This window comes from Somniosus microcephalus, chromosome 4 (assembly GCF_052327205.1).
Source record: "Somniosus microcephalus isolate GS21.2 chromosome 4, FLI_Smic_1.0, whole genome shotgun sequence".
NCBI classification, from domain to species: Eukaryota; Metazoa; Chordata; class Chondrichthyes; order Squaliformes; family Somniosidae; genus Somniosus; species Somniosus microcephalus.
In genome coordinates, this window is record NC_140990.1 from 170,918,795 (window position 1) to 170,944,395 (window position 25,601).

A 25,601-nucleotide genomic window follows, 5' to 3' on the forward strand; every position below is an offset into this window, starting at 1 on the left:
TTACAGCCTTTGAGGTCCTACTCTTTTTAATCTGCTACCTAGCTCCCTAAATTCTTGCTGCAGGACCTCATCCCTCTTCCTACCTATGTCGTTGGTCCCAATGTGAACCACGACCTCTGCCTGTTCACCCTCCCCCTTCAGAAAGCGTCCTGCAGCCGTTCAGTGACATCCTTGACCCTGGCACCAGGGAGGCAACAAACCATCCTGGAGTCACGTCTACGGCCACAGAAACGCCTATCTGTTCCCCTTACGATAGAATCCCCTACCACTATTGCTCTCCCACTCTATATTCTTAATCCCTTCCTAAGTTTGAAAACTTCAATTAGGTGACCTTGACACCTGCCTTGCAACAAATTCCTGATCCCCGGAATCATCTTGGCTTTTTGCCTTTGTCCCCCCTGGAGCACAGTTTCACCCTTCCTAATGATGTCACTGACCACTTCACATGGGTCTGACCAATGCCCAATACAGCAACAATACAAGCTCTTCGGATTTGCACTCTATCCCTCTGCTAATGCAACCTAATTTCCGTTTGTTTTTAACCTGCAGCTAAGCGTTGGACTGATGGTTTCAAACAGTTATCCATTATAACTCCCAGATCTCTCTTCCTGAGAGAGTATGTATATGATAAATCGACACATTCTCCCACTTTTGATTCCTTACTCCCATAACTAATTATCTAGGGCCAGCTCTTGCTGGAAACTAACAGTGTGTTAACGATGCACACAGTTATTAATGCGCAAAACGGCCAGCAAGTTCAGGGGATTAAGAGATACGCCATGAGTTGCGAATCTCCAGAGCTTTCTGGTTGATTTGCGTCACTCCGCTGTTTGCTTCGCACAAGTAGCATCTTGCCCATAGCCTCCCCGTGCTGCATTTGCACATTAATTGCCCATTAAACTCATCGCAAAAAGTTAGGGCTGGAGCATAACAGCGTAAGTACCTACTAAACAACATGATAATTGTTAATGCAATGCCAATCAACCCCTCTGAACCAGAAAGACACCAATTTAAACAGTTCAATCTCATTCCTGCAAGTAGTAAATTATAGTTAGAGATTATTTTTTAAATGTCAAATTAATTTTTTTAAACTTTTCCATTCTGTCTTTTTTTTCTCTCTTGTAATCCAATCTTTCTTTCCCTCTTTTTGCATCTGATTTGACTCTAATTCTATTTCCTATGCCTTTCCTTATTTCCTTCTCCATTGTTCCTTTGTTTCTTTCTCAATCCTTAAACCTCATTGGTTAAGGAGATAGACTGCTGGTCCCGCCAGTCAGAGGTTCTAGATGCCCAAGTTGCCTTCGCCAGGCCGTTATCAGCTCACAATTCCAACTATTTATGGTGCCAATGAGCTGAAGGGTGCAGAAAAAGTCTCACTAATGCCATACACCGTGAGATGCTTCATTCCAGCAGGATCCGACCCAATATCTTGGTCTGGTTTGCTGAAAGACCCAAACTCCTTCGGAATCTGATGGCACTATTGCTCATTATTTGGATTGCCTTTTATTACTTATAAAATGATGCCTTAAAAAATTGAATTTAACTAAGCTCTTGCTGTGGGGAAAATCACACAGTGGGGCCACTCTTTATTGTTTCTAATCTCGTATAGGTCTGGTGTCTGGCTGCATTTTGCTTCCCCTCACCACCTCTCCACACCTCCATCTTATTTGCAGTCTCTCCTTGTGCTGCTCCCCACAGAAAACCGTGGTGCAGATTGTGTGGGTTACGATCAAGGGCTGGTTCTCCATTTTCATCGACAAACAGATCACACTCCTCAGTGTGCGTAGAAATCCCAGAATCCCATGAAAAAAAAACCAGAAGCTTATTTATTCAGTTGCCATGAAGCTGTGGCCTGGCTCATGGGTTAAATGCAGGAATTAGAGGCACTGGAAAGGGTGCAGAGAAGATTTAGAAGGATGATACCAGAAATGCGAGGGTATACCTATCAGGAAAGGATGAACAGGCTGGGTCTCTTTCCTCTTGAAAAAAGAAGACGGGGTGACCTAATAGAGGTCTTTAAAATTATGAAAGGTTTTGATAGAGTGGATACAGAGAGAATGTTTCCACTTGTGGGGAAGAGCATAACTAGAGGCCATTAATATAAGATAGTCACCAAGAAATCCAATAGGGAATTCAGAAGAAACTTCTTTACCCAGAGAGTGGTGAGAATGTGGATCTCGCTACCACAGGGAGTGGTTGAAGTGAATAATATAGATTAATTTAAGGGGAGGCTAGACAAGCATATGAGGGAGAAGGGAATAGAGGGTTATGCTGATAATTAGATGAGGAAAGACGGGAGGAGGCTCGAGTGAAGCATAAACGCTGACATGGACTGGTTGGGCCAAATGGCCTGTGTCTGTGCCGTATATCCTATGTAATGTAATCCTATGTAAACTAATTTGGCGGGGGAGGGGAATCAGAAAATAGCAGAGGGGAGCAGAAATGAGATCAGAGGACAGAGCTGTGGTGTATGTGCCTTTAAGAGCAATGGTGGTGTATGTGCCTTTAAGAGCCCCAGGTGTGCGTAATGCCAGTAATTGCCACTTGGGCTATATAAGCCTGTGTATTGTGTATATCCTTTAGAGACCCCCCCCCCCGACTTGCTTAGTAAATACCTATGAACCAACTCCTGTCTTCAGTGTCTTTATCTACACACGGACACTACAAGAGCGATATAAATAGCAGTGAAATTAGAAATATCCCAAAAATTGCAGGGGCCAGATTGATGAAAATAGCAAAAGTGATGAAGGAGGTATTAAATTGTATGTACGTCAATGTCTGTAGTGTAATTAATAAGGTTGGTGAGCTGCAGGCACAAATTGCTACATGGGATTATGATGTGGTTGCATTACTAGAGATATGGCTCAAACAAGGCCAGGAATGGGTTCTTAATATTCCTGTTTACCAAGTATTCAGGAATGATAGAGAAGGAAAAAAGTGGAGAGGATGTGGCAGTATTGATGAAGCATGATGGTGCAGTTCTAAATAGAAATTATTTACTAGATGGTTCTAGGACTGAATCTATTTGGCTCAAGTTGAGGAACAGAGTAACATTGTTGGGAGTTTTTATAGAGCTCCAAACATCGAGAAGGAGATAGCTGAGCAAATTTGTCGGCAAATTTCAAAGGCATGTAACAAAAATAGAGAAGTAATACTAGAGACCTTAATTACCCTAATATAAACTGGGAATAACATAGTGCTAAGAAGAGCCAATATTTATCCCTCAACCAACATAACAAATAAAACCAGATTATCTGGTCATTATCACATTGCTGTTTGTGGGAGCTTGCTGTGTGCAAATTGTCTGCTGCGTTTCCCACATTACAACAGTGGCTCCACTTCAAAAGTACTTCATTGGCTGTAAAGCGCTTTGAGACGTCCGGTGGTTGTGAAAGGCGCTATATAAATGCAAGTCTTTCTTTTCTAGTGCTAAGGGTAGGGAAGGAGAAGAATTTATGATATATGCACAGGAGAACTTTCTCGATCAATATGTCTCCAGTCCAACCAGTGTTGGATCTGGTTCTGGGAAATGAAGTAGAGCAAGTGGTGTGTGTTACTTTAGGAGGTCATCTAGCTAAAGTGACCACAACATAATTCGGTTCAGAGTAATTATGGAAAGAGACCATCAAAATATTGAAGGTAAAAATGCTCAACTGGGGAAGAGCTCATTTCAGTGATTTAAGAAGGGACCTAGCACAAGTAGATTGGAAAGGCGATTGCAGGGTAAAGCAGTAACAGAGCAATGGAAGGTATTTAGGGGAGAGATAGTTCAGGTATAAACTCAGTATATTCCTTTGAAAGGACAAGGTAGAGCATCCAAAGCTAATGTGCCCTGGATGACAAAGGAAATAAAAGTTAAAATAAAACAGAAAAAGGAGGCTTATGATAAATGTTCAGTTAATAACCAGGAAGATTATGGAAAGTACAGGAGGGAATTGAAAAGTTAATACGGGAGACAGAGGTTAGGAGAAAAGATTAGCAGGCAACATTAAATTGAACCCTAAAACATTTTATAAACATATAAAGTGTAAGCGGTTTGTGAGGGAGAAGGTTGGGCCTATTAAGGACCCAAAAGGAAATCTTCATGTAGAAGCAGAGGACATGGCAAAAGTATTAAACGAGTACTTTGCATCTGTCTTCACAAAGGAAGCGGATGATGTGAAGGTTACACTAAAAGAGGAGAGGAAAGTTATAGACAGGCTAATAATAGATAGAAAAGACCTACTAAAAAGATTATCATTACTGAAAGTTGGTAAGTCACCTGGTCCAGATGGAATGCATCCTAGGTTGCCGAAAGAGGCAAAGGTAGAAATAGTAGAGGTATTGATCACAATCTTTCAATCCTCATTGGATACAGGAGGACTGGAGGGTTGATAATACTATTCAAGAAATGGAAGAGGGATAAACCAGGAAACTACAGGCCAGTCAGCCTAACATTGGTGGTGGGGAAGCTATTGGAAACTTATCAGGGACAAGACAAACTTTTATTTGGAAAGGCTTGGGTTAATCAAGGAGAGCCATCATGGATTTGTTAAAGGTAAATCATGTCTGACGAACTTGATTGAATTCTTTGATGAGGTAACAGAGAAGGTTGATCAAGGTAGTGCAGTAGATGTTGTATATATGGACTTTCGGAAGGCATTCGACAAAGTGCCATACGGGAGACTTATTAATAAGATGGAAGCACATGGAATTAAGGGGAACGTGGTGGTATGGATACCAAATTGGCTCTGACAGGAAGCAGAGGGTGGTGGTGGATGGATGTTTTTCAGACTGGGGGGTGGTTTGCAGTGGTGTTCCCCAAGGGTCAGTTTTGGGTCCATTACTCTTTTCAATATTTATTAATGACCTAGACTCGCGTGTAAGGAGCAGCATTATAAAGTTTGCAGATGATACAAAACTTCGCAAAGTAGTAGATCATAATAAGGATAGTTATAGGCGTCAGGATGACATAGACAGGATGGTGAAATGGGCAGAAGCATGGCAGATGGAGTTCAATGGGGAGAAGTGTGAAGTGATGCACTTTGGGAGGACTAATATGGAAAGACAGTGTAATATAAATGTCACGATTTTGAAAAGTGTAGATGAGCAGAGAGACCTTGGTGTCCATATACACAAATCCTTAAAGGTGGTAGAGCATCTTGATAAGTTGATTAAAATAATATGTGGGTTACTTGGGTTTATAAATAGAGGAATAGAATATAAATCGCCAAGAGATCATGCTAGAACTTTATAAACCACTCATTAGGCCTTAGCTGGAGTATTGTGGAAAATTCTGGGCACCACACTTCAGGAGAGATGTAAAGGCCTTAGAAAGGGTACAGAGGAGGTTTACCAGGATGTTACCAGGGATGAGGGATTTCAGTTATGAGGAGAGGTTGGAAAAGTTAGGACTGTTCTTCTTGGAGCAGAGAAGGTTAAGAGGTGACCTAATGGAGGTTTTCAAGATGATGAGAGGTTTTGATAGAGTAAATAGGGAAAAAATACTCCCTCTGGCGAGTGGGTCAATAACCAGAGGTCACAGATTCAAAATCATTGGCAAAAGATCGAGAGGGGAGATGAGGAGAAATGTTTTCACTGTGTTGTGGGGATCTGGAACGCTCTACTTGAAAAGGTGGTGGAAGCTGATTCCATAAATAATTTGAAAAGGGAGTTGGACGGGTACTGGAGGATGTGGAGCTTACAGGGTTACGGACAAAAAGCAGGGATGTGGGACTGAGCACGACTGCTCTTTCAAAGTTCCAGCACAGGCACGACGGGCTGAATGGCCTTGTTCTGAACTGTTAATTTCTATGAATTGCCACTTGCTGCTTACTGGGAGCGACAGCAACAATTTGCATTTACATAGCACCTTTAACGTAGCAAAATCTCCCAAGGAACTTCACAGGAGCATTATCAAACAGAATTTGACACCGAGCCACATAAGGATATTAGGACAGGTGAGAGATAGCTTTTAAGGAGCTTCTTAAAGGAGGAGAGAAAGGTGGCGAGGTTTAGGGAGGGAATTCCAGAGCTTAGGACCTGGACAGCTGACGGCACGGCTACCAATGGAAGGGCGAATAAAATCAGGGATGCTCAGTGTTGTAACGGGCATGTCTTTCCTTCTGCAGGGTTACGAAGGGCTGGTTGGCGGTGCGGAGTACTTGAAGTTGGCAGACTGGGACAGCGTTTCGAATATCATCCAACTGGTAAGCTGTAGGCTTCTCTTTGTTCTATTTCTCTTCAGACCTTGCGCACAAAGGCCCTGATTTAGAAAAAGAAGTTTAAGATCATCTCTGTGAGTGAGCGTTTTTTAATTGCTTTGTATATTCATTGATTACTTTTAACCTCTGCAATAGGAAGTGTGCTTAAGATAAAGCAGTGAGCAGCCCCATAGCTGCAACACTGGGCCCATGACTGAGAAACCCAGATTCAAAATTAAGGGACATTTTAAACCCTAGGGCCAAGTGTACCAGTCTTGCTACAACCAAGGACTACCTTTATTGGTGAAACATGATTTCCAGACCTGTTCGAGTTGATCATTCGAAGGTATGAACGCTGACCACCCTCTGCCTTCCCCTGCACCTCCCCAGAAAGTGATTTCATCTCTACTTAGCATCTCTTTCTCTCCACAACCACCCAGCTGAGAGCAGGAACACACCGTGTTAGAGAATTGCATGGGTCCTAACCGTGGTACGCAGCGTTAGATGCTTGCAATGGCAGCCTGCATCAAAGAAGGGAAATGGGGGGGACAAAAACATATTTGTTTCAAATCAAACTGCTGCAGGCCATGTTGCCCTATATACTGCCCATCTTTGGGCATCGTGCAGATAGAACAATCTGTATACCATTCTCCAGTAAACTAATACTTTCACCTGCACAACCTGTGATGGGCACAGTGGCTGTCAGGTGAATGACCTTTGGGCACAGTGGCCATTGGGTGGAATTACCTGTGATGGGCACAGTGGCCGTTGGGTGGAATGACCTGTGATGGGCACAGTGGCCATTGGGTGGAATTACCTGTGATGGGCACAGTGGCCGTTGGGTGGAATGACCTGTGATGGGCACAGTGGCCATTGGGTGGAATGACCGGTGATGGGCACAGTGGCCATTGGGTGGAATGACCTGTGGGCACACTGGCCATTGGGTGGAATGACCTATGATGGGCACAGTGGCCATTGGTGGAATGACCTTTGATGGGCACAGTGGCCGTTGGGTGGAATGACCTGTGATGGGCACACTGGCCGTTGGGTGGAATGACCTGTGATGGGCACAGTGGCCATTAGGTGGAATGACCTGTGATGGGCAGTGGCCATTGGGTGGAATGACCTGTGATGGGCACAGTGGCCATTGGGTGGCACAACCTGTGATGGGCACAGTGGCCATTGGGTGGCATGACCTGTGATGGGCACAGCAGCACAATCCACCTCCTTGCCCTAGATACGGAGTAGTCACAATTAATATGGTCTATCTGGTTAACAGTTGGTGAATCTTGCCCAACTAAATGGTGAAGGGAGTCGGAAAAAAGGCCGAGCGAGGGTTGAGCCTAAACCTCAGGTCAGGAATTAGATGGTCAGCTTTTTGAGTGACTTTATCTCCCTTTGAGTGCACTCATTCATGTGTATGTCTTCTTGCCCACTTGTGTATTTCTGCCTCTTTCTGTACATCTTGTAATCTATCTTTGCCTCAGGTTGCCTTCACAATGAGATTGAGTCATTCTCCCTTGTAATGAGGGAGTCCCGTCTGTGGTAAGGTTGTTCTGTTTCTGGCATTAGTTGCTTTGTGCCATTGCAGGGTTGGTTGGGAAAGGAGTGGTGCTGCTTGTCTGACATGTCGAATGTGGCTGCACCCCACAGCTCCAGCCTCCATCTCTGATAGAAGAGCTGGTAGGTTGAGGCTGAGTTTTTGATTGCATGCTTCCATGAACTGGGTGCGAATGGCTCTTCATTTCATAATTTGGAAACTCTGTTCATTGTAGAATGACGTCCAATGCCCTTCATTAGAACCTAAACCAATTGAGACAATTTGCATCGCCATGGAGACGCTGGTGGCCTCCATTTCAGTAAAGAGTCATTGTGGCACAGTGTAATTCAGTGGTCGGCTGGAGGAATCCATTGTGTGAGGGGGGGTGTTGGACCGATTGCTTTTGTTGCAATGCATTTGAGATTGAACGGCTGAAAGCTCTGTCTGTGGACATCTCGAGGATCAGATTAACGATGTGTATGTGTTTGAAATGGAGTGTGGATCGACATCTGATCCCCACCCCCTGCACGATCCGGTGAGCTGCCTCTAAGAATGCTGGTTCGCACTGACATATCTGAAAAGGCTTCAAGTCGATGCTGGCGTCCATTTAAAGGGACCGCATGGACAGCGCAACATCTATTGTCAAGTTCAAACTGGTCCATAAGGTGCCTGGCAACAAGGTTGAGGAGTCATGGAGCACACCTGCAAAATAGGGCAATTTAAGGATGGTGAATAAAATCTGCTGCTATCTGTCACAAATGGGCTGCGCGTTAACTAAAAGGCTGGCTTCAAAACTCTCCTTCATTTAAGAAAGGTAAAATATTGTGATAATGTGATGGTTAGTGAAAATACAGTGAGCTTTGAGCCCTTTGTTAAATACTGGAATAGTGGAGGGAGGTGTGCAGTGGGAATGCAGCTGTTAATGGCCTGACAAAAGCCTCTACAATCAACAACGAGAGAGAGAGAGAGAGAGAGAGAGAGAAATGGGAAATCATCATTTATCTATATTAGATTTTTTTACATTAAGGATTTATGTTCATTAAAGAGAAAAAAATTGAATCAGAAAGAGCAAGTAGATGCTACGAGACATGCCTTAATGTGGATTAAGAAAATTGGAAGTCAGAGGATACCGGACAGAAGTAAAAACATAAAATGCTGAAAACACTCAGCAGGTCAGCCAGCATCTGTGGAGAGAGAAACAGAGTTAACATTTCAGGTCGATGACCCTTCGTCAGAACTGGCCTTCCAGTCAACCCATAATGATCCCATATCAACTGTTTAGGCTCCTGAATTTGCAGGCACGGGTGATCTGGGATGGCCCTCTGTAACTTGTAAGGTCATAGAGAGCTAGGCTCACTCCAATCTGGAGCAAGAGCAGCTTGTTGCATCTCTTGTTTTTCTTTTGCATGTATCTGATCAGCTTGCAAAGCACCTTCTGCAAATGAACATCCATGTTCGGGGCTTCAATACGGGCAGGTGTTGGTCACTGTTTTCAATGGAATCTTTCTTTCGTCTGGTGGGCAGGGTGGAACGATCATTGGCAGTGCCCGGTGCAAGAGTTTCTGCACCCGTGAAGGTCGGCTGGCAGCCGCTTACAACCTGGTGCAGCATGGTATCAACAACCTGTGCGTGATCGGGGGAGACGGCAGTCTAACTGGGGCCAACATCTTCCGGACAGAGTGGAGTGACCTGCTGGCTGGTCTTGTTGAACAGGGTATGTGCCTTAACGTATTGACCTACTCCTGCAAGCACCTGCAAAATATATATATCAATGAAAATACAATAAAGGTAGTTGCACACAATGTTCCCACTAAGCTGCGGGGCCGTGCAGTGGTCTGGAGGTCCCGCGCAGGCCGCTCAGCGGCTTTTAAATGGAAAAACCGCGCACGCGCAGAATGGGCCGCACCCCACAAAAAAAATTAGAGGGAACATTGGTCACACAATTAATATTTTATTGGGCATTCTGTCATTTTTAGGGAGTCAAATTATCTGCACCAAGTCAATAATGACCCCGTCCAGTGTAGCACTACTGGGGGATCAGGGGGAAATCAGAACTTAAGATGTGTGTATATATAAATATGTATTAAATAGAATTTACAGCACTAAAACAGGCCATTCGGCCTGGTGTTTATGCTCTAAATGGCCAGTTTATGGCTGGAACCAGTGTCCTAGCGAGTCGAATAACTAGGGCAGTAGACAGGGCTTTAAACTAATGAAGAGGGGGTGGGAGGATTCAGGAAAGAGTAAATTTAAAAGCAGTAAGGGTCAAGGCTCTGGAGCAGAGCAGAGTTTTGGGTTAAAAATAAGCAGAGTGGATCAGGAAGGGACAGAGAGAGTAACAAAGGTAGTAGGGCATCAGTGACTACGGTGACATCAGGGAAAATTAGAAATAAGTCAAAGCTAAAGGCACTATATCTGTGCAAAGCATTCACAACAAAATAGATGAATTAAAAGCGCAGATAGAAATGAACAGGTTTAATCTAATAGCCATTGCGGAGATGTGGTTGCAAAGTGACTAAATGTTCCAGGATGCTTAACTTTTAGAGATAGACAAATGGAAAAGGAGGCGGGGTAGCCCTGATAATAAAGGATGGGATAAAGACAATAGAGAGAAAGGATCTTGGCTCGGAAAATCAAGAAGTAGAATCAGTTTGGGTGGAGCTAAGAAACAGCAAGGGGCAGAAAACATTGGTGGGAGTTGTTTATAGGCCCACAAACAGTAGTTGTAATGTAGGGCAGAGTATAAATCATGAAATTGGAGGCGCATGTAACCAGGGTAATACAGTAATCATGGGGGACTTTAATCTACATATAGACTGGGCAAACCAAATTTGCAGTAATAGTGTGGAGGACGAGTTCATGGAATGTATACAAGAGAGTTTTCTAGATCAGAATGTTGAGGAACCAACTAGGGAACAGGCTATTTTAGATCTAGTATTGTGCAATGAGAAAGGGTTAATTAATAACCTTGTAGTAAAGGGGCCTTTAGGGAAGAGTGACCATAATATGATGGCATTTTATATTGAGTTTGAAAGTGATTTAGTTAAGTCCGAAACTAGGCTCTTAAATCTAAATAAAGCAAACTACGTAGGTATGAGGGGCGAGTTGGCTAAGGTAGATTGGGAAACTATATTAAAAGGTATGACTGTAGTGTGGTAAACCACTTTTATCGTTCACTATCGTTACACTATAGTTATCACTGTTATATCGTTACTCTGGTTATCACTGTTCACACTGTTGTATCACTATACGAGGTCACCTCTTGTCACGCTGATATACCTGGGCTGACCACTGCTGACTCCGCCCATGACTCCACCTACCTGCCCAGGTATAAAGGTAGTCGACTGGCTGGCATTCCTCCTTGTTGTATCCGATCACCCACGAGGGTGGGCTCTGTTATTTAGCCAATAAAAACCTATAGTTACTTTCCTAACTCGTCGCTTTTCATTGGATGAATTGATAGGTATATCAATTTTATTGGCTAAATTTTAAAATGTCGTTCCCTGAGCAGCAAAGCAAGCAGTCAAACGACCAGCCAGACGCCGAGCTACAACAGCCACAGCAGCCAGCTTGGCTGCGAGCCCTCAGACCACCGTACCTGGATCTAAACCCACAGGCAGCAAACTCAGCCCTCGACTTCGAACACTGGCTGAGCTGTTTCGAGTCCTACCTGGGAGAATCCGGCGTGCCTCAGAGATCCAAGCTAAGAGTTCTGACCGCCCAACTGAGCCCTAAAGTATTCGCACTCATCCGGGACCTTAAAACATACGAGGACGCCATCAACCGGCTGAAAAGACAATACCTGAGCCCGGTAAATTCCATGTATGCCAGACACCTAAGATCCCGCCTGCAACAGCCAGGAGAGACTGTGGATGAATTTTTACAGGTGCTGCAAGCACTCGGCAGAGACTGTAACTTTAAAGCGGTAACGGCGGCAGAAAATACTGAAGACAATGTCCGCGATGCCTTCGTGAAAGGCCTGCGGTCCGACTACTCACGGCAAAGACTACTGGAAGCAAAGGACCTCGACCTGGACAAAGCTGCAGCCCTCGCTCGCTCCCTAGAAGTGGCCCATCGGGACCTCGAGGCATACTCAAGGTACTGTAACCTGCGACCCTGGGACTCTGGACCGACCCCAATACCCCCCCCCCCCCCGGGACCTACCTCGGCGTTGGCGTCCCGGAGCCGATCGGGACCGCCACCCCCGGTACCGGCTGCGACCTCTGACCCCCGCGATCGGGCCGCCGGCTGCTGCTTCTGCGGCCAGGCGAAACACCCGAGGGCGCGCTGCCCAGCCAGGAACTCTACCTGCTCAAGCTGCATGAAGAAAGGCCACTTCGCCAAGGCCTGCAGAGGTGGATCATCAGAGGCCAGCAGCGCCTCATGCGAGCTGTGGGGGCGGCCATCTTCCATCAAGGCCACAGAGGCCAGCATCCCCACATGTGAGTCATGGGGGCGGCCATCTTTGATCCAGGCAACCGACACCAGCAGTGCCTCATGTGAGTTATGGGGGCAGCCATCTTCTCCGCCATTTTGTCCAACCTCGTGGGAGACGCCATTTTACCCACCACGCCCGACCGCCACCGTGCCTCTAGACCCGACTACCGCCTCAACCGCAGACTACAACAACTCGCTCAGCTATACACTAGCCTCCGTCACACTGGACCAGGCCCGCCCGCATCACCTGTCCAAGTCGATGATGGACATCAAAGTAAACGGCCACGCCACGACTTGCCTGTTCGACAGCGGAAGCACGGAGAGCTTCATCCACCCAGACACGGTGAGCCATTACTCCCTCCCTGTCCTGCCAACGCGCAACCGGATCTCGATGGCATCGAGGTCACACGCCACAGACATCAGCGGCTACTGTGTTGTGACCCTGTCGGTTAAGGGTACGGAGTATAAAAATTTTAAACTCCTCGTCCTGCCCCAGCTATGCGCTGCCGTCCTACTAGGCCTAGACTTCCAATCCCACCTCCAAAGCGTCACGCTAGCATACGGCGGACCCCTCCCCCCCCACTCACAGTCGACAACCAGCAGATTTTAAACCGCCCACCGCGTAACACCTGCGGCCTATCCACCCTCAAGGTCCCGCCACCTTCCCTGTTCGCTAACCTCACCCCCAACTGCAAACCCGTCGCTACCAAGAGCAGGCGGTACAGCACCGGGGACAGAGCTTTCATTAGCTCTGAGGTGCAGCGTCTCCTGAAGGAGGGCATCATCGAGGGGAGCACCAGCCCCTGGCGTGCCCAGGTCGTAGTCGTTAAGACCGGCAATAAAAACCGCCTGGTCATCGACTACAGCCAGACCATAAACAGGTACACCCAGCTGGACGCATACCCCCTTCCCCGCATATCTGATATGGTCAATCAGATTGCGCAGTACCGGGTATTCTCCACCATCGACCTTAAGTCGGCCTATCACCAACTCCCTATCCGCCCTGAGGACCGCCAGTATACAGCCTTCGAGGCGAACGGCCGCCTCTACCACTTCCTTAGGGTTCCCTTCGGCGTCACCAACGGGGTTTCGGTCTTCCAAAGGGAGATGGACCGGATGGTTGACCAGAACGGGCTGCACGCCACGTTCCCCTATCTAGATAACGTCACCATCTGCGGCCGCGACCGGCAGGACCACGATGTTAATCTGGAGAGATTCCTCCGTACGGCCCAACGGCTGAACCTCTCCTTACAATAAGGATAAATGTGTGTTTAACACCTCGCGCCTTGCCATCCTCGGCTGTGTAGTAGAGAACGGAGTCATCGGCCCCGACCCCGAAAGAATGCGCCCCCTCATGGAGCTACCCCTCCCCCACTGTCCAAAGGCACTGAAGAGAACCCTGGGGCTCTTCGCCTACTATGCCCAATGGGTGCCCAATTATGCGGACAAAGCCAGACCCCTCATGAAGTCCACATCCTTCCCCCTTACGGAGGAAGCGTGCGCAGCCTTCTCCCTCATTAAGGGAGACATTGCCAAGGCCACAATGCACGCAGTGGATGAGTCCATCCCCTTCCAAGTCGAGAGCGATGCATCCGACTTCGCCCTAGCCGCCACCCTTAACCAGGAGGGGAGACCGGTGGCCTTCTTCTCAAGGACCCTACAGGGCCCTGAGATCCGACACTCGTCGGTCGAGAAGGAGGCCCAGGCGATTGTGGAGGCGGTACGACGCTGGAGGCACTACCTGGCAGGCAAATGATTTACCCTCCTCACCGACCAACGTTCGGTCGCTTTTATGTTTAATAACAAGCTGAGGGGCAAAATCAAGAATGACAAGATCTTGAGGTGGAGAATCGAGCTCTCCACCTACGATTATGATATCTTGTACCGGCCAGGTAAGCTGAACGAACCCCCCGATGCTCTGTCACGAATTACATGCGCCAGCGCGCAAAGTGATAGACTTCAGACCCTCCACAACGACCTCTGCCACCCCGGGGTCACCAGACTTTACCACTTCATTAAGGCCCGCAACCTGCCCTACTCCATCGAGGAGGTCAGGACCACGACCAGGAACTGCCAGACCTGTGCCGAGTGCAAACCGCACTTCTTTAGGCCGGACAGAGCAAGCCTGATCAAGGCCACCCGCCCCTTCGAGCGCCTGAGCATCGACTTTAAGGGGCCCCTCCCGTCCTCTGACCGTAATGTGTACTTCCTCAACATTGTTGATGAGTACTCCCGTTTCCCCTTTGCCTTCCCCTGCCCAGACATGACCAGTACCACGGTCATTAAATGCCTGAACGACCTCTTCGCCTTGTTCGGGTTCCCAAACTATATACATAGTGACCAGGGCTCCTCCTTCATGAGCGAGGAACTCTGTCAGTTCCTACTAGCGAGAGGTATTGCTGCAAGCAGGACCACCAGCTACAACCCCCGAGGGAACGGCCAGGTGGAAAGAGAGAACACGACGGTATGGAAGGCCGTCCTCTTAGCCTTAAAGTCTAAGGGCCTCCCAACCTCCCGCTGGCAGGAAGTCCTCCCGGCAGCGCTGCATTCCACCCGGTCACTACTTTGCACTGCCATCAACGCCACCCCCCATGAACGAATGTTTGTTTTCCCCAGGAAGTCGACTACGGGAACCACGCTACCAACCTGGCTGACCTCTCCGGGGCCCGTCTTGCTGCGAAAGCACGTGAGGGCCCATAAAACGGACCCCCTGGTCGAGAGGGTGGACCTCCTGCACGCCAACCCCCAGTACGCCTATGTGGCATACCCAGACGGGCGGGAGGACACAGTCTCCTTACGAGACCTCGGGCACTCCGGAGACACCACCTTCACCCCCCCAAATCCAGCCAAGGTAGACGGCATGCCGGAACCCCACGAGCCTTCGCCGACCACGCAGACACCAGCATTAACACCGGATAATGCAACACCGCCGCTGCGACGATCAGAAAGGCTTACGAGGCCTCCGGACAGACTGACCTACCAGAACTGATAGTACACTTCACCCCGCCGGACTCAAATCTAAACAAGGGGTGAATGTGGTAAACCACTTTTATCGTTACACTATAGTTATCACTGTTATATCGTTACTCTATGGTTATCACTGTTCACACTGTTGTATCACTATACGAGGTCGCCTCTTGTCACGCTGATATACCTGGGCTGACCACTGCTGACTTCGCCCATGACTCCACCTACCTGCCCAGGTATAAAGGTAGTCGACTGGCTGGCATTCCTCCTTGTTGTATCCGATCACCCACGAGGGTGGGCTCTGTTATTTAGCCAATAAAAATCTATAGTTACTTTCCTAACTCGTCGCTTTTCATTGGATGAATTGATAGGTATATCATGTAGACAAGCAATGGTAAGCATTTAAAGAATTAATATATAATTTACAACAAATATACATTCCTTTTAAGGCTTAAACCCCACAGGAAAAGTGGTTCAACCATGGCCAACAGGAGAAGTTAAAGATATTATTAGATCAAAGGAAGAGACTTATACTGCTGCCAAAAAGAGTAGTAAGCCTGAGGATTGGGAGGATTTTAGAATTCAGCAAGGGAGGACCAAGAAATTGATAACGAAAGGGAAAATAGAATATAAGAGTAAATTAGCAAGAGACATAAAAACAGATTGTAAATGTTTTTATAGGAAGAGATTAATGAAAGTAAATGTGGGCCCATTAGAGACAGACAGGAGAAATTATAATGGGCAATAAGGAAATGGCAGAGACATTAAACAAATACTTTGTATCTGTCTTTACGGTAGAAGACACAAAAAAATTCTGGAAATAATGGAGAACCAAGGGTCTAGAGAGAATGAGGAACTTAATATCAATATAAGTAAAGACATAGTACTGGAGAAATTAATGGGACTAAGTGGCAACAAATCCCCTGGACCTGATGATCTGCATCCTAGGGTTTTAAGAGGTAGCTGCAGAGATAGTGGATGTACTGGTATTAATCTTCCAGAATTCCCTAGATTCTAGAACAGTCCCCAAGGATTGGAAGGTAGCAAACATAACCCCGCTATTTAAGAAAGGAGGAAGAGAAAAAACAGGGAACTATAGGTCAGTTGGCCTGACATCAGTAGTAGGCAAAATGCTAGAATCTATTATTAGGGATGTGGTAACAGGGCACTTAGAAAATCATAATATGATCAGGCAGAATCAATATGGTTTTATGAAAGGAAAATCGTGTTTGACAAATCTGTTAAGAGTTTTTTGAAGATGTAACTAGTAGGATGGATAAGGGGGAACCAGTGGATGTAGAGTATTTGGATTTTCAAAAAGCATTCAATAAGGTGCCACACAAGAGGTTATTACACAAAATCAGGACTCATAGGATTGAGTTTTCTATTAGCATAGATTGAGGATTGGTTAATTGACAGAAAACAGAGTGTAGGAATAAATGGGACTTTTTTGGGTAGGCAGGCTGTAACTAGTGGGGTACGCAAGGATCAGTGCTTGGGCCTCAGCTATTTACAATCTATATTAATGACTTGGATGAAGGGACTGAGTGTAACGTATCCAAGTTTGCTGATGATACAAAGTTAGGTGGGAAAGTAAGATGTGAGGAGGACGCAAAGAGGCTGCAAAGAGATATAGAAAGGTTGACTGGGCAAGAACATGGCAAATGGAATACAATGTGGGGAAGTGTAAAGTTATCCACTTTGGTAGGAAAAACAAAAAAGCAGAATATTTTTTGAATGGTGAGAGACTGGGAAATGTTTGCATTCAGAGGGACCTGGGTGTCCTTGTACATGAATCACAGAAAGTTAACCTGCAGGTACAGCAAGCAATAAAGAAAGCAAATGGTATGTTAGCTTTTTTTGCAAAGGGATTAGAGTATAAGAGTGAAGAAGTCTTACTACAATTATACAGGGCATTGGTGAGGCCACACCTTGAGTACTGTGTACAGTTCTGGTCGCTTTACCTAAGGAAAGACATACTTGCCTTAGAGGGAGTGCAACGAAGGTTCAGTAGACTGGTTCCTGGGATGAGGGGGTTGCCCTATGAGGAGAGATTGAGTAGACTAGACCTATACTCCATAGAGTTTAGAAGAATGCGAGGTGATCTAATTGAAACATATACAATTCTTAAGGGGCTTGACAGTGTTAATGCTGAGAAAATGTTCCCCCTGGCTGGGGAATCTAGAACACGGGGTCACAGTGTCAGAATAAGGGGTCAGCCATTTAGGACTGAGATGAGGAGAAATTTCTTCACTCAAAGGGTTGTGAATCTTTGGAATTCTCGACCCCAGAGAGCTGAGGATGCTAAGTCGTTGAGTATATTCAGGACAGAGGTCGATACAGTTTTTGGAACCAAGGGAATTAAGCGATATGAGGGTAGTGCAGGAAGGTGGAGTTGAGGTAGAAGATTAGCCATGACCTTATTGAATGGCGGCGCAGGCTCGAAGGGCTAAATGGCCTACTGCAGCTCTTATTTCTTATGTTCTTATGCACACGAGCCTCCTCCCACCCTACTTCATCTCACACTATCTACATATCCTTATATTCTTTTCTCCTGCCTGTACATATCTAGCTTCCCCTAAAATGCATCTATGCTGTTCGCCTCAACCACTCCATGTGGAAGCAAGTCCCACATTCTCACCACTGAGTAAAGAACTATTAAAACATATCTATAAAAGTACATCTGAGGTGTCCTGTCAATATAATCTTCTTGGCTCCAGTTATTCGGTGAAAACACCCAGCACTGAACCTTGTAACCCACAACGGTGCAGGGTCTGTTCCTAGTCTGTGCTGAGTTAGCTGATCGGATCAGGGCAACAGTTGAGATACTACAGGTTCCTTCTCCTGATCACTATCCAATGACCAAGCTGAAAGGTTACAGCACAGAAACAGGCCATTTGGCTCATCAGCTCTGTGCTGGAGGTTTTCCTCACTTGAGCAACTTAATCTAATCCCCACTCTCCTGCTCGCTCTTCATTACTCTTTTTAATATTCCTCTTTCTCAAGCAAGTATTTTAATTTTATTTTATAATAATTTAAAGACTCTTGCTTGAACCACAGTTTCTGGCAGAGAATATCACATGTCGAGTGAGGACAGGCTTGGGCGCGATGGCCTCCACAGTCAAATAGCCTACTGGTGCTCACTATTTAGGCACACATGCAAAGAATGATCACTGGTACATTCCTCCTCCCTCCCCATATCTTCATGGCTGGTGACAGCATGAGATGAAATGCCTTGAGTGCTGCCTGCTGTCAGCAGCAGTGGGAAAACCCAGGCTATCGAGAACAGGATTATATCTATAAAAAAAAGTACACCTGAGGTGACCTGTCAACGTAATCATCTTCTTGGCTCCAGTTATTCGGTGAAAACAACTGTTGCCCTGATCCGATCAGCTAACTCAGCACAGACTAGGAACAGACCCTGCACCGTTGTGGGTTACAAGGTTCAGTGCTGGGTGTTTTCACCGAATGGCTGTATGATGTTCAGAGTGGGAGTGGACTGGAAGAAACCACTCCTTCCAAGACGTAAATAAAATGTTATGGTGGAGAGGAAAATGTGCAATTGAAGTCCAGTTAATATCTCCCACCTCCTTATTATACCAATAGTTGTCCTCCCATTATTGTTTTCTTTTTCCATCAATTCCCTCCCCTCTCTGAAGGCATCGACCCCTTGCTGTGGTACGGGCAGCCCTCGGATACTTCCTTCAAGTGACGAATTAATCTTGACAGACTATTCGGGCACAGGAGACATTACAACTGAGCTCCATCCTGTGCTGGCTTCCACACATGTACTTTCCAGCAGGAGTCACAGGAAGAATGTTAGCAACCCTTCCATTTTCACAGAAATGTGTTGGACTAGCTAAGAAGTGCAGGGGTCTTGCCCTGCTGATTTAAAGATATTGAGTAACCTTACCCTGCTGAATAACCACAAATTCCCCACAGTTACACTTTGAGTAACCCTGACCCTGCTGAATAACCAGGAACTCCACACAATTACACAGTGAGTAACCCTGACCCTGCTGAATAACCAGGAACTCTACACAGTTACACTGTGAGTAGTCCTTACCCTACTGAATAACCAGGAACTCCAGTACGATAGCAAAATACTGCAGATGCTGGAAATCCGAAATAACAACAGAAAATGCTGGAAAAACTCAGCAGGCCAGGCAACATCCGTGGAGAGAGAAATAGAGTCAACAGGGTCGATTTTTCTGCCAGCCATCGGGCGGCTTTCCAGGTGGCCGGGGGCCAAAAATCGCAGAAAAAGCGGGTCGCGACCGCCGCCCCCCCCCCCCCCCGCCTGATTCCCCACCCCGTCCGACTTTCGGACTGCCGTTTCTCCGCGACCCGCTTCAGTCCCGGCCGCCGCTGGCAGGACTGGTCGTCGGAACACTAATGACCAATTATTACCTTGTTGAAGTAGATTTTCCGGGGCCGTTGCGAATTTGGGGCTTTCCCCACCTGAAACACGCCTGCGGGGAACCCCGCTGATGAGACCTGGCGTGAAAACAGTTGGCTTGCTTGCTGTCAGCTGCAGGTCAATCGGAGAAGCTGCGATTTAAAGGGACAGCATTTGTATGTTGAAGGACCTTGTTGTTGTAGGTTTGGGGCTACTTCTTCAAGGCTTAGGCACAGCTGTGGAAGGTTGGAGCCTCACACACATCTCCAATGCGATCTCCTGGGAAGCCCCTCTCGCCACCCTCACTCAGCGCTTCCTCAGCGGAGGCATCTACGAGAAGCATGGGACGCCTTTTCTTCCTTCCCTTCTTGCCATTAGAGGATCTCCAGCAGCAGAGGCGGCAGCTGCAGAACCAGGATCAGCAGCAGGAGCACCAGGCTGCTGCTCACTCACCTGAAGCTGCACAGGCCAGAAGGGGCCAGCGCTTGGAAGTGGCTTGAGAGCAGCTTGCTGCGCTTTTGGGGGCCATGGGGACCTGTTTCTGCACTGGCAGTCCTACTCGGAAGGACTTCCATGAAGATCTGGTTTCTCTGTTCAACAGATGGCCAACGCTCCTCAAGAGATGTCATTCTCTTATGAGCACTCACCATATTTTCCGTACCCTGGCAAGTTATCTTCTCCATGGAGGTTGCCAACCTTTCCATGGTGATGCATTCATGCGCCAATGACTCCACAAAGGCTCTGCTCATAGAAACATAGAAGATAGGAGCAGGAGTAGGCCATTCGGCCCCTCGAGCCTGCGCCGCCATTCGATGTGATCATGGCTGATCATCCAAACTCAGTACCCTGTCGCCTTCTCCCCATATCCCTTGATACCTTTAGCTCTAAGAAATATATCTAACTCCTTCTTGAATATATTTAAAGACTTGGCCTCAACCGCCTTCTGTGGTAGAGAATTCCACAGGTTCACCACTCTCTGGGTGAAGAAATTCTTCCTCATCTCTGTCCTAAATGGCTTGCCCCTTATCCTTAGACTAAGACCCCTGGTTCTGGACTCTCCGACCATCGGGAACATTCTACCTGCATCTAGTTTGTCCAGACCTGTCAGAATTTTATAAGTTTCGATGAGAACCCCTCTCATTCTTCTAAACTCCAGCGAGTATAAGCCCAATCGACACAATCTCTCCTCATACGTCATTCCTGCCATCCCAGGGATCAGCCTTGTGAATCTTCGCTGAACTCCTTCCATGGCAAGAACATCCTTCCTCAGATAAGGCGACCAAAACTGCACACAGTAAGGTGTGGTCTCACCAAGGGCCCTGTACAATTGCAGCAGGACATCCTTGCTCCTGTACTCAAACCCTTTCGCTATGAAGGCCAACATACCATTTGCCTTCTTCACCGCCTGCTGCACCTGCATGCTTACCTTCAGCGACTGGTGCACAAGGACACCCAGGTCTCGTTGCACTTCCCCTTCTCCCAATCTATTGCCATTCAGATAATTGTCTGCCTTTCTGTTTTTGCCACCAAAGTGGATAACCTCGCATTTATCCACGTTATATTGCATCTGCCACGCTTCTGCCCAATCACCCAACCTGTCCAAATCATCCTGGAGTTTCTCGGTATCCTCTTTGCAGCACACACGCCCACCCAGCTTTGTGTCGTCTGCAAACTTGGAGATATTACATCTAGTTCCCTTATCTAGATCATTAATGTATATTGTGAATAGCTGGGGTCCCAGGACCGATCCCTGCGGTACCCCACTAGTCACTGCCTGCCACTCGGAAAAAGACCCGTTAATTCCTACTCTCTGCTTTCTGTCCGCCAACCAGTTCTCTATCCAAGTCAATACCTTGCCCCCAATCCCATGTGCCTTAACTTTACACGCTAATCTCTTATATGGGACCTTATCGAAAACCTTTTGAAAGTCCAAATACACCACATCTACTGGTTCTCCCTTATCTATTTTCCCAGTTACATCCTCAAAAAATTCCAGTAGATTAGTCAAGCACAATTTACCTTTTGTCGCTATGGACTCCTCCATTCGCTCCACACTCGCAGCGACCCTGGAGACAACCTGCCAGAGACTCCTGCATCTGTGCATGGAGATCCATCACCTCTTCTCTTGCGGATGGACCCAGAGGCAGAGGGTCAACATGCAGCTGAGCTGAGCTGGCAGAGTCCTGCGCCCTCTGACGAGGACTCTCTACTGCTGTCCCTGTCTCCAGAATCTGCTGAGGCTCACTTGTGAGCTGTGAAACACCAGGTGACAACACTACTCTATGTCCCGAAGGTCCCCCCGAGGTGTGAGTGTCTGCGCTGGTGCTAGGTGCACTTACTTCTGCTGACGCTGCGCCCTCAGAGGTTGGAGCTTCCTCTGAGGAGTCTGGCTGCACAGCCTCTTCCTCCACCACAGTGAGGACGGGGGCTCTGGATGGTACTGTGGGGGAGTAAAGGAAGGAGTTAGAGATGTAATGCCAAGGTTCTTTTGATGACTCCCAGCGAGTTGGCATCTGCTGACACCAGCATTCATGCAGCATTGTTCTCAGTGGGAGGCCTCTTCCTCCCTGACCTAGGGAAGAGGACCTCCCTGTGGGCCCTAAACCCATCCAATAATGCCTGCAGTGAAGCCTCGTCGAATCTGGAGGCAGCTCGGGGTCTGGCACTGGCCACAGCTGCTGCAGGCTCCTCTGCCATCCTGTATGGTTCATTTGGAAGCCTTCAGAGGATGCAGTGCTTGCTATGGACCTTGAAAGCACCACAAATGATGACATCACACTGTGGGGATTTCTGACTCGAATTGGACAATTAGTGAGGCTTCCCACAAGCTGGGAAATAATTGGCCACTTTTTTACATGTGTCAGAAACCCCACATTCGGGGAAACCCGACCATTTCCCACACAAGCTGAAAATCGGGGCCAACGTTTCAGGTCGAAACCCTTTGTCAAGACCTGAAACGTTGACTCTATTTCTCTCTCCACAGATGTTGCCTGGCTTGCTGAGTTTTTCCAGCATTTTCTGTTGTTAACCAGGAACTCCACATAGTTACACTAAGTAATCCTTACCCTGCTGAATAACCAGGAACTCCACACAGTTACACTGTGAGTAACTCTTACCCTGCTGATTAACCAGGAACTCCCCACAGTTACACAGTGAGTAACCCTTACCCTGCTGAATAACCAGGAACTCCACATAGTTACACAGTGAGTAACCCTGACCCTGCTGAATAACCAGGAACTCCACACAGTTACACTGTGAGTAACTCTTACCCTGCTGATTAACCAGGAACTCCCCACAGTTACACAGTGAGTAACCCTTACCCTGCTGAATAACCAGGAACTCCACACAGTTACACAGTGAGTAACCCTGACCCTGCTGAACAACCAGGAACTCCCCACAGTTACACTGTGAGTAACCCTGACCCTGCTGAATAACCAGGAACTCCACACAGTTACACAGTGAGTAACCCTGACCCTGCTGAACAACCAGGAACTCCCCACAGTTACACTGTGAGTAACTCTTACCCTGCTGAATAACCAGGAACTCCCCACAGTTACACTGTGAGTAACCCTGACCCTGCTGAATAACCAGGAACTCCACACAGTTACACAGTGAGTAACCCTGACCCTGCTGAACAACCAGGAACTCCCCACAGTTACACTGTGAGTAACCCTGACCCTGCTGAATAACCAGGAACTCCACACAGTTACACTGTGAGTAACCCTGACCCTGCTGAATAACCAGGAACTCCCCACAGTTACACTGTGAGTAACCCTGACCCTGCTGAATAACCAGGAACTCCACACAGTTACACAGTGAGTAACCCTGACCCTGCTGAACAACCAGGAACTCCCCACAGTTACACTGAGTAACCCTGACCCTGCTGAATAACCAGGAACTCCACACAGTTACACTGAGTAACCCTGACCCTGCTGAATAACCAGGAACTGCAAATGGTTATAAGACTTTGCCCCATTGGATACACAATTAAAAAGTTAGCACTCTCATATTTTCTGTTTGGCCTTCAGATAAAATCACCGAAGATATTTCCCAGCAGTTCTCCCACCTGAACATTGTTGGGATGGTGGGTTCGATTGACAATGACTTCTGTGGGACAGACATGACTATTGGTACAGATTCCGCCCTGCACAGGATCATGGAGGTGATTGACGCCATAACGACCACGGCGCAGAGGTATGTCTATGTGCGGCCGGTTTTATTGCAGCTCAACCGAGTGTGTGTGTATCTACCAAGCGCCCAAATGACCTAGAAAGACCAAAGATCTCCCAGCAGTGTGTGACAGAAAGAACTTGCATTTATATAGCTGCTTATCATGCCTTCTGCCCCTCCCTCCCCAAGCACTTTATAAAGCATGGATTACCTCTGAAATGCAGTCACTGTTACTTAGTAACATTTTTAGCCTATTGCGCAGAGCAAAGTCCCACAAGAAGCAAATGAATGACCAGGTAGCGTGTTGGTTGAGGGAGGAATGTTGACCAGGACTGTGGGATAACTCCCTGCTCCTCTTCAGATAGTGCTGTGGGTTCTCAAACTTCCATCTAAACCAGGTTTAACATCTCATCTGATAAGGCAGCACTCCCTCAGTACTGCACTGAAGTGTCAGCCCAGACACTTAAGTCTAGGAGTGGGGCTTGAACCCACGACCCTCTGGCTCAGAGACGAGAATGCTACCAACTGAGCCAAGCTATGTGTACATGCATGGATTCCTTCTTTACTGTTAAACCTCTCGTATGCTGCCTTCAAGCACAACTACTACCTCCCCATCTATCGATTAACTCAGCATGGACCAGGAATCAAATCATGGTCTTTCTGGCATGTACGACTCAGTGTTAGCCTGGGCGGTGCCCTTACCTACTAAGCCATTGGGTTTGCAGGTTTTTTTTGCTGAACGTCCCTAGCTAGACTGGATGCCTTTATTTCAAGTGATTGACAGAATCACCAAAAAAATGCCAAGAAGATGGATGCAGTTCTGAATGCAAGCTGCCGATTTTATACAAATATCTCCAAGATATTCATCGTTCCTCGAACTACTGCTCTCGCCGCATCCTGAGATCCACGCTCAACGCCATGCGGCGCCACATGAACACACTCGACTTCTCTCTTTAGCAACACCGGCGCACTCTATCTCAAAGCTGTCCGGGTCCACAGTTCCATTTCATCCTTCGACTCATCCGACGCTTCAACAAAAAACTTTTCTTCTTCCTTTTCCGATGTCAAGGATCGCAAGCTTCATCAACTCTTGGACACCAACGCCCCTCCGGAACCTTCTTCCCCTTCACTTTCCTCTGACCCCCCTTCTCCCAATCCCACGCCCTGCCGCGTTTTCACTATCCCCTCTGACCTTCCACTCTCTGACCCTGAACGATCAGTCCTCAGCAAAGGCCTGAGCTTCATCCCCTTACGCCCCCACCTCAACGAATTTCGAGCTCGGCACGATGTTGCGCTCTTTTTCCGCCGCCTTCGTCTCCGTGCCCACTTCACTGGCCAGGAGTCTTCCCCCCGCACAACTGACCCTTTCTCCCGCTTGCAGAATTCCCATTCTACCTGGACCCCTCCCCCTGGCCTCTTACCCTCTCTAGATCTTTTCATCGCTAACTGCCGCCGTGACATCGGCCGTCTCCATTTCTCTGCTCCCCTCACTCACTCCAACCTACCTCCCTCTGAACTTGCAGCACTCCATTCTCTTAGATCCAACCCTGACATTGTCATTAAACCCGCTGACAAGGGTGGTGCTGTTGTTGTTGTTTGGCGTACTGACCTCTACCTAGCGGAAGCTGAACGCCAACTCTCCGACACCTCCTCCTACCTCCACCTGGACCATGACCCCACTACCGAACATCAAACCACCGTTTCCAAGACTGTCACTGACCTCATCTCCTCTGGAGATCTTCCCCCCGCTGCCACCAACCTCATAGTTCCCCAACCCCGCACAGCCCGCTTCTACCTCCTTCCCAAGATCCACAAACAGGACTGCCCTGGTAGACCCATCGTTTCAGCCTGTTCTTGCCCTACAGAACTTATCTCTTCCTATCTTGACTCTATCTTTTCTCCCCTT

At 47.4% G+C, this 25,601-nt stretch overlaps 2 protein-coding genes across 3 annotated transcripts in view; both read left to right on the forward strand.

Annotated features, from left to right (window-relative positions):
- Positions 1–25,601, forward strand: part of LOC147119982 (ATP-dependent 6-phosphofructokinase, liver type-like) — a 97,065-nt gene that overhangs the window by 20,157 nt on the left and 51,307 nt on the right. For both annotated transcript variants that reach the window (XR_015078109.1, XM_085985448.1), the window contains exons 3-5: positions 6,111–6,188; positions 9,247–9,436; positions 23,554–23,719. Coding sequence is in view for 1 of the 2 variants with exons in the window: in XM_085985448.1 (XP_085841574.1) it covers positions 6,111–6,188; positions 9,247–9,436; positions 23,554–23,719 (434 nt within the window). In the remaining variant the exon portion in view is untranslated. The remainder of the gene's footprint in view (positions 1–6,110; positions 6,189–9,246; positions 9,437–23,553; positions 23,720–25,601) is intronic.
- On the forward strand, positions 10,221–15,467 carry LOC147119983 (uncharacterized). Its single transcript, XM_085983657.1, has 3 exons — positions 10,221–10,233; positions 11,400–12,502; positions 14,776–15,467. The coding sequence occupies exons 1-3, from the start codon at positions 10,221–10,223 to the stop codon at positions 14,857–14,859; spliced, it is 1,200 nt and encodes a 399-aa protein (XP_085839783.1). The 3' UTR covers positions 14,860–15,467.

Bases quoted from the DNA above. Each gene is read 5' to 3' on its own strand.
- LOC147119983 (XM_085983657.1), top strand. The intron at 12,503-14,775 runs GTGAGCCATTAC...TGTTTTCCCCAG, and splicing joins GCTTCATCCACCCAGACACG to GAAGTCGACTACGGGAACCA.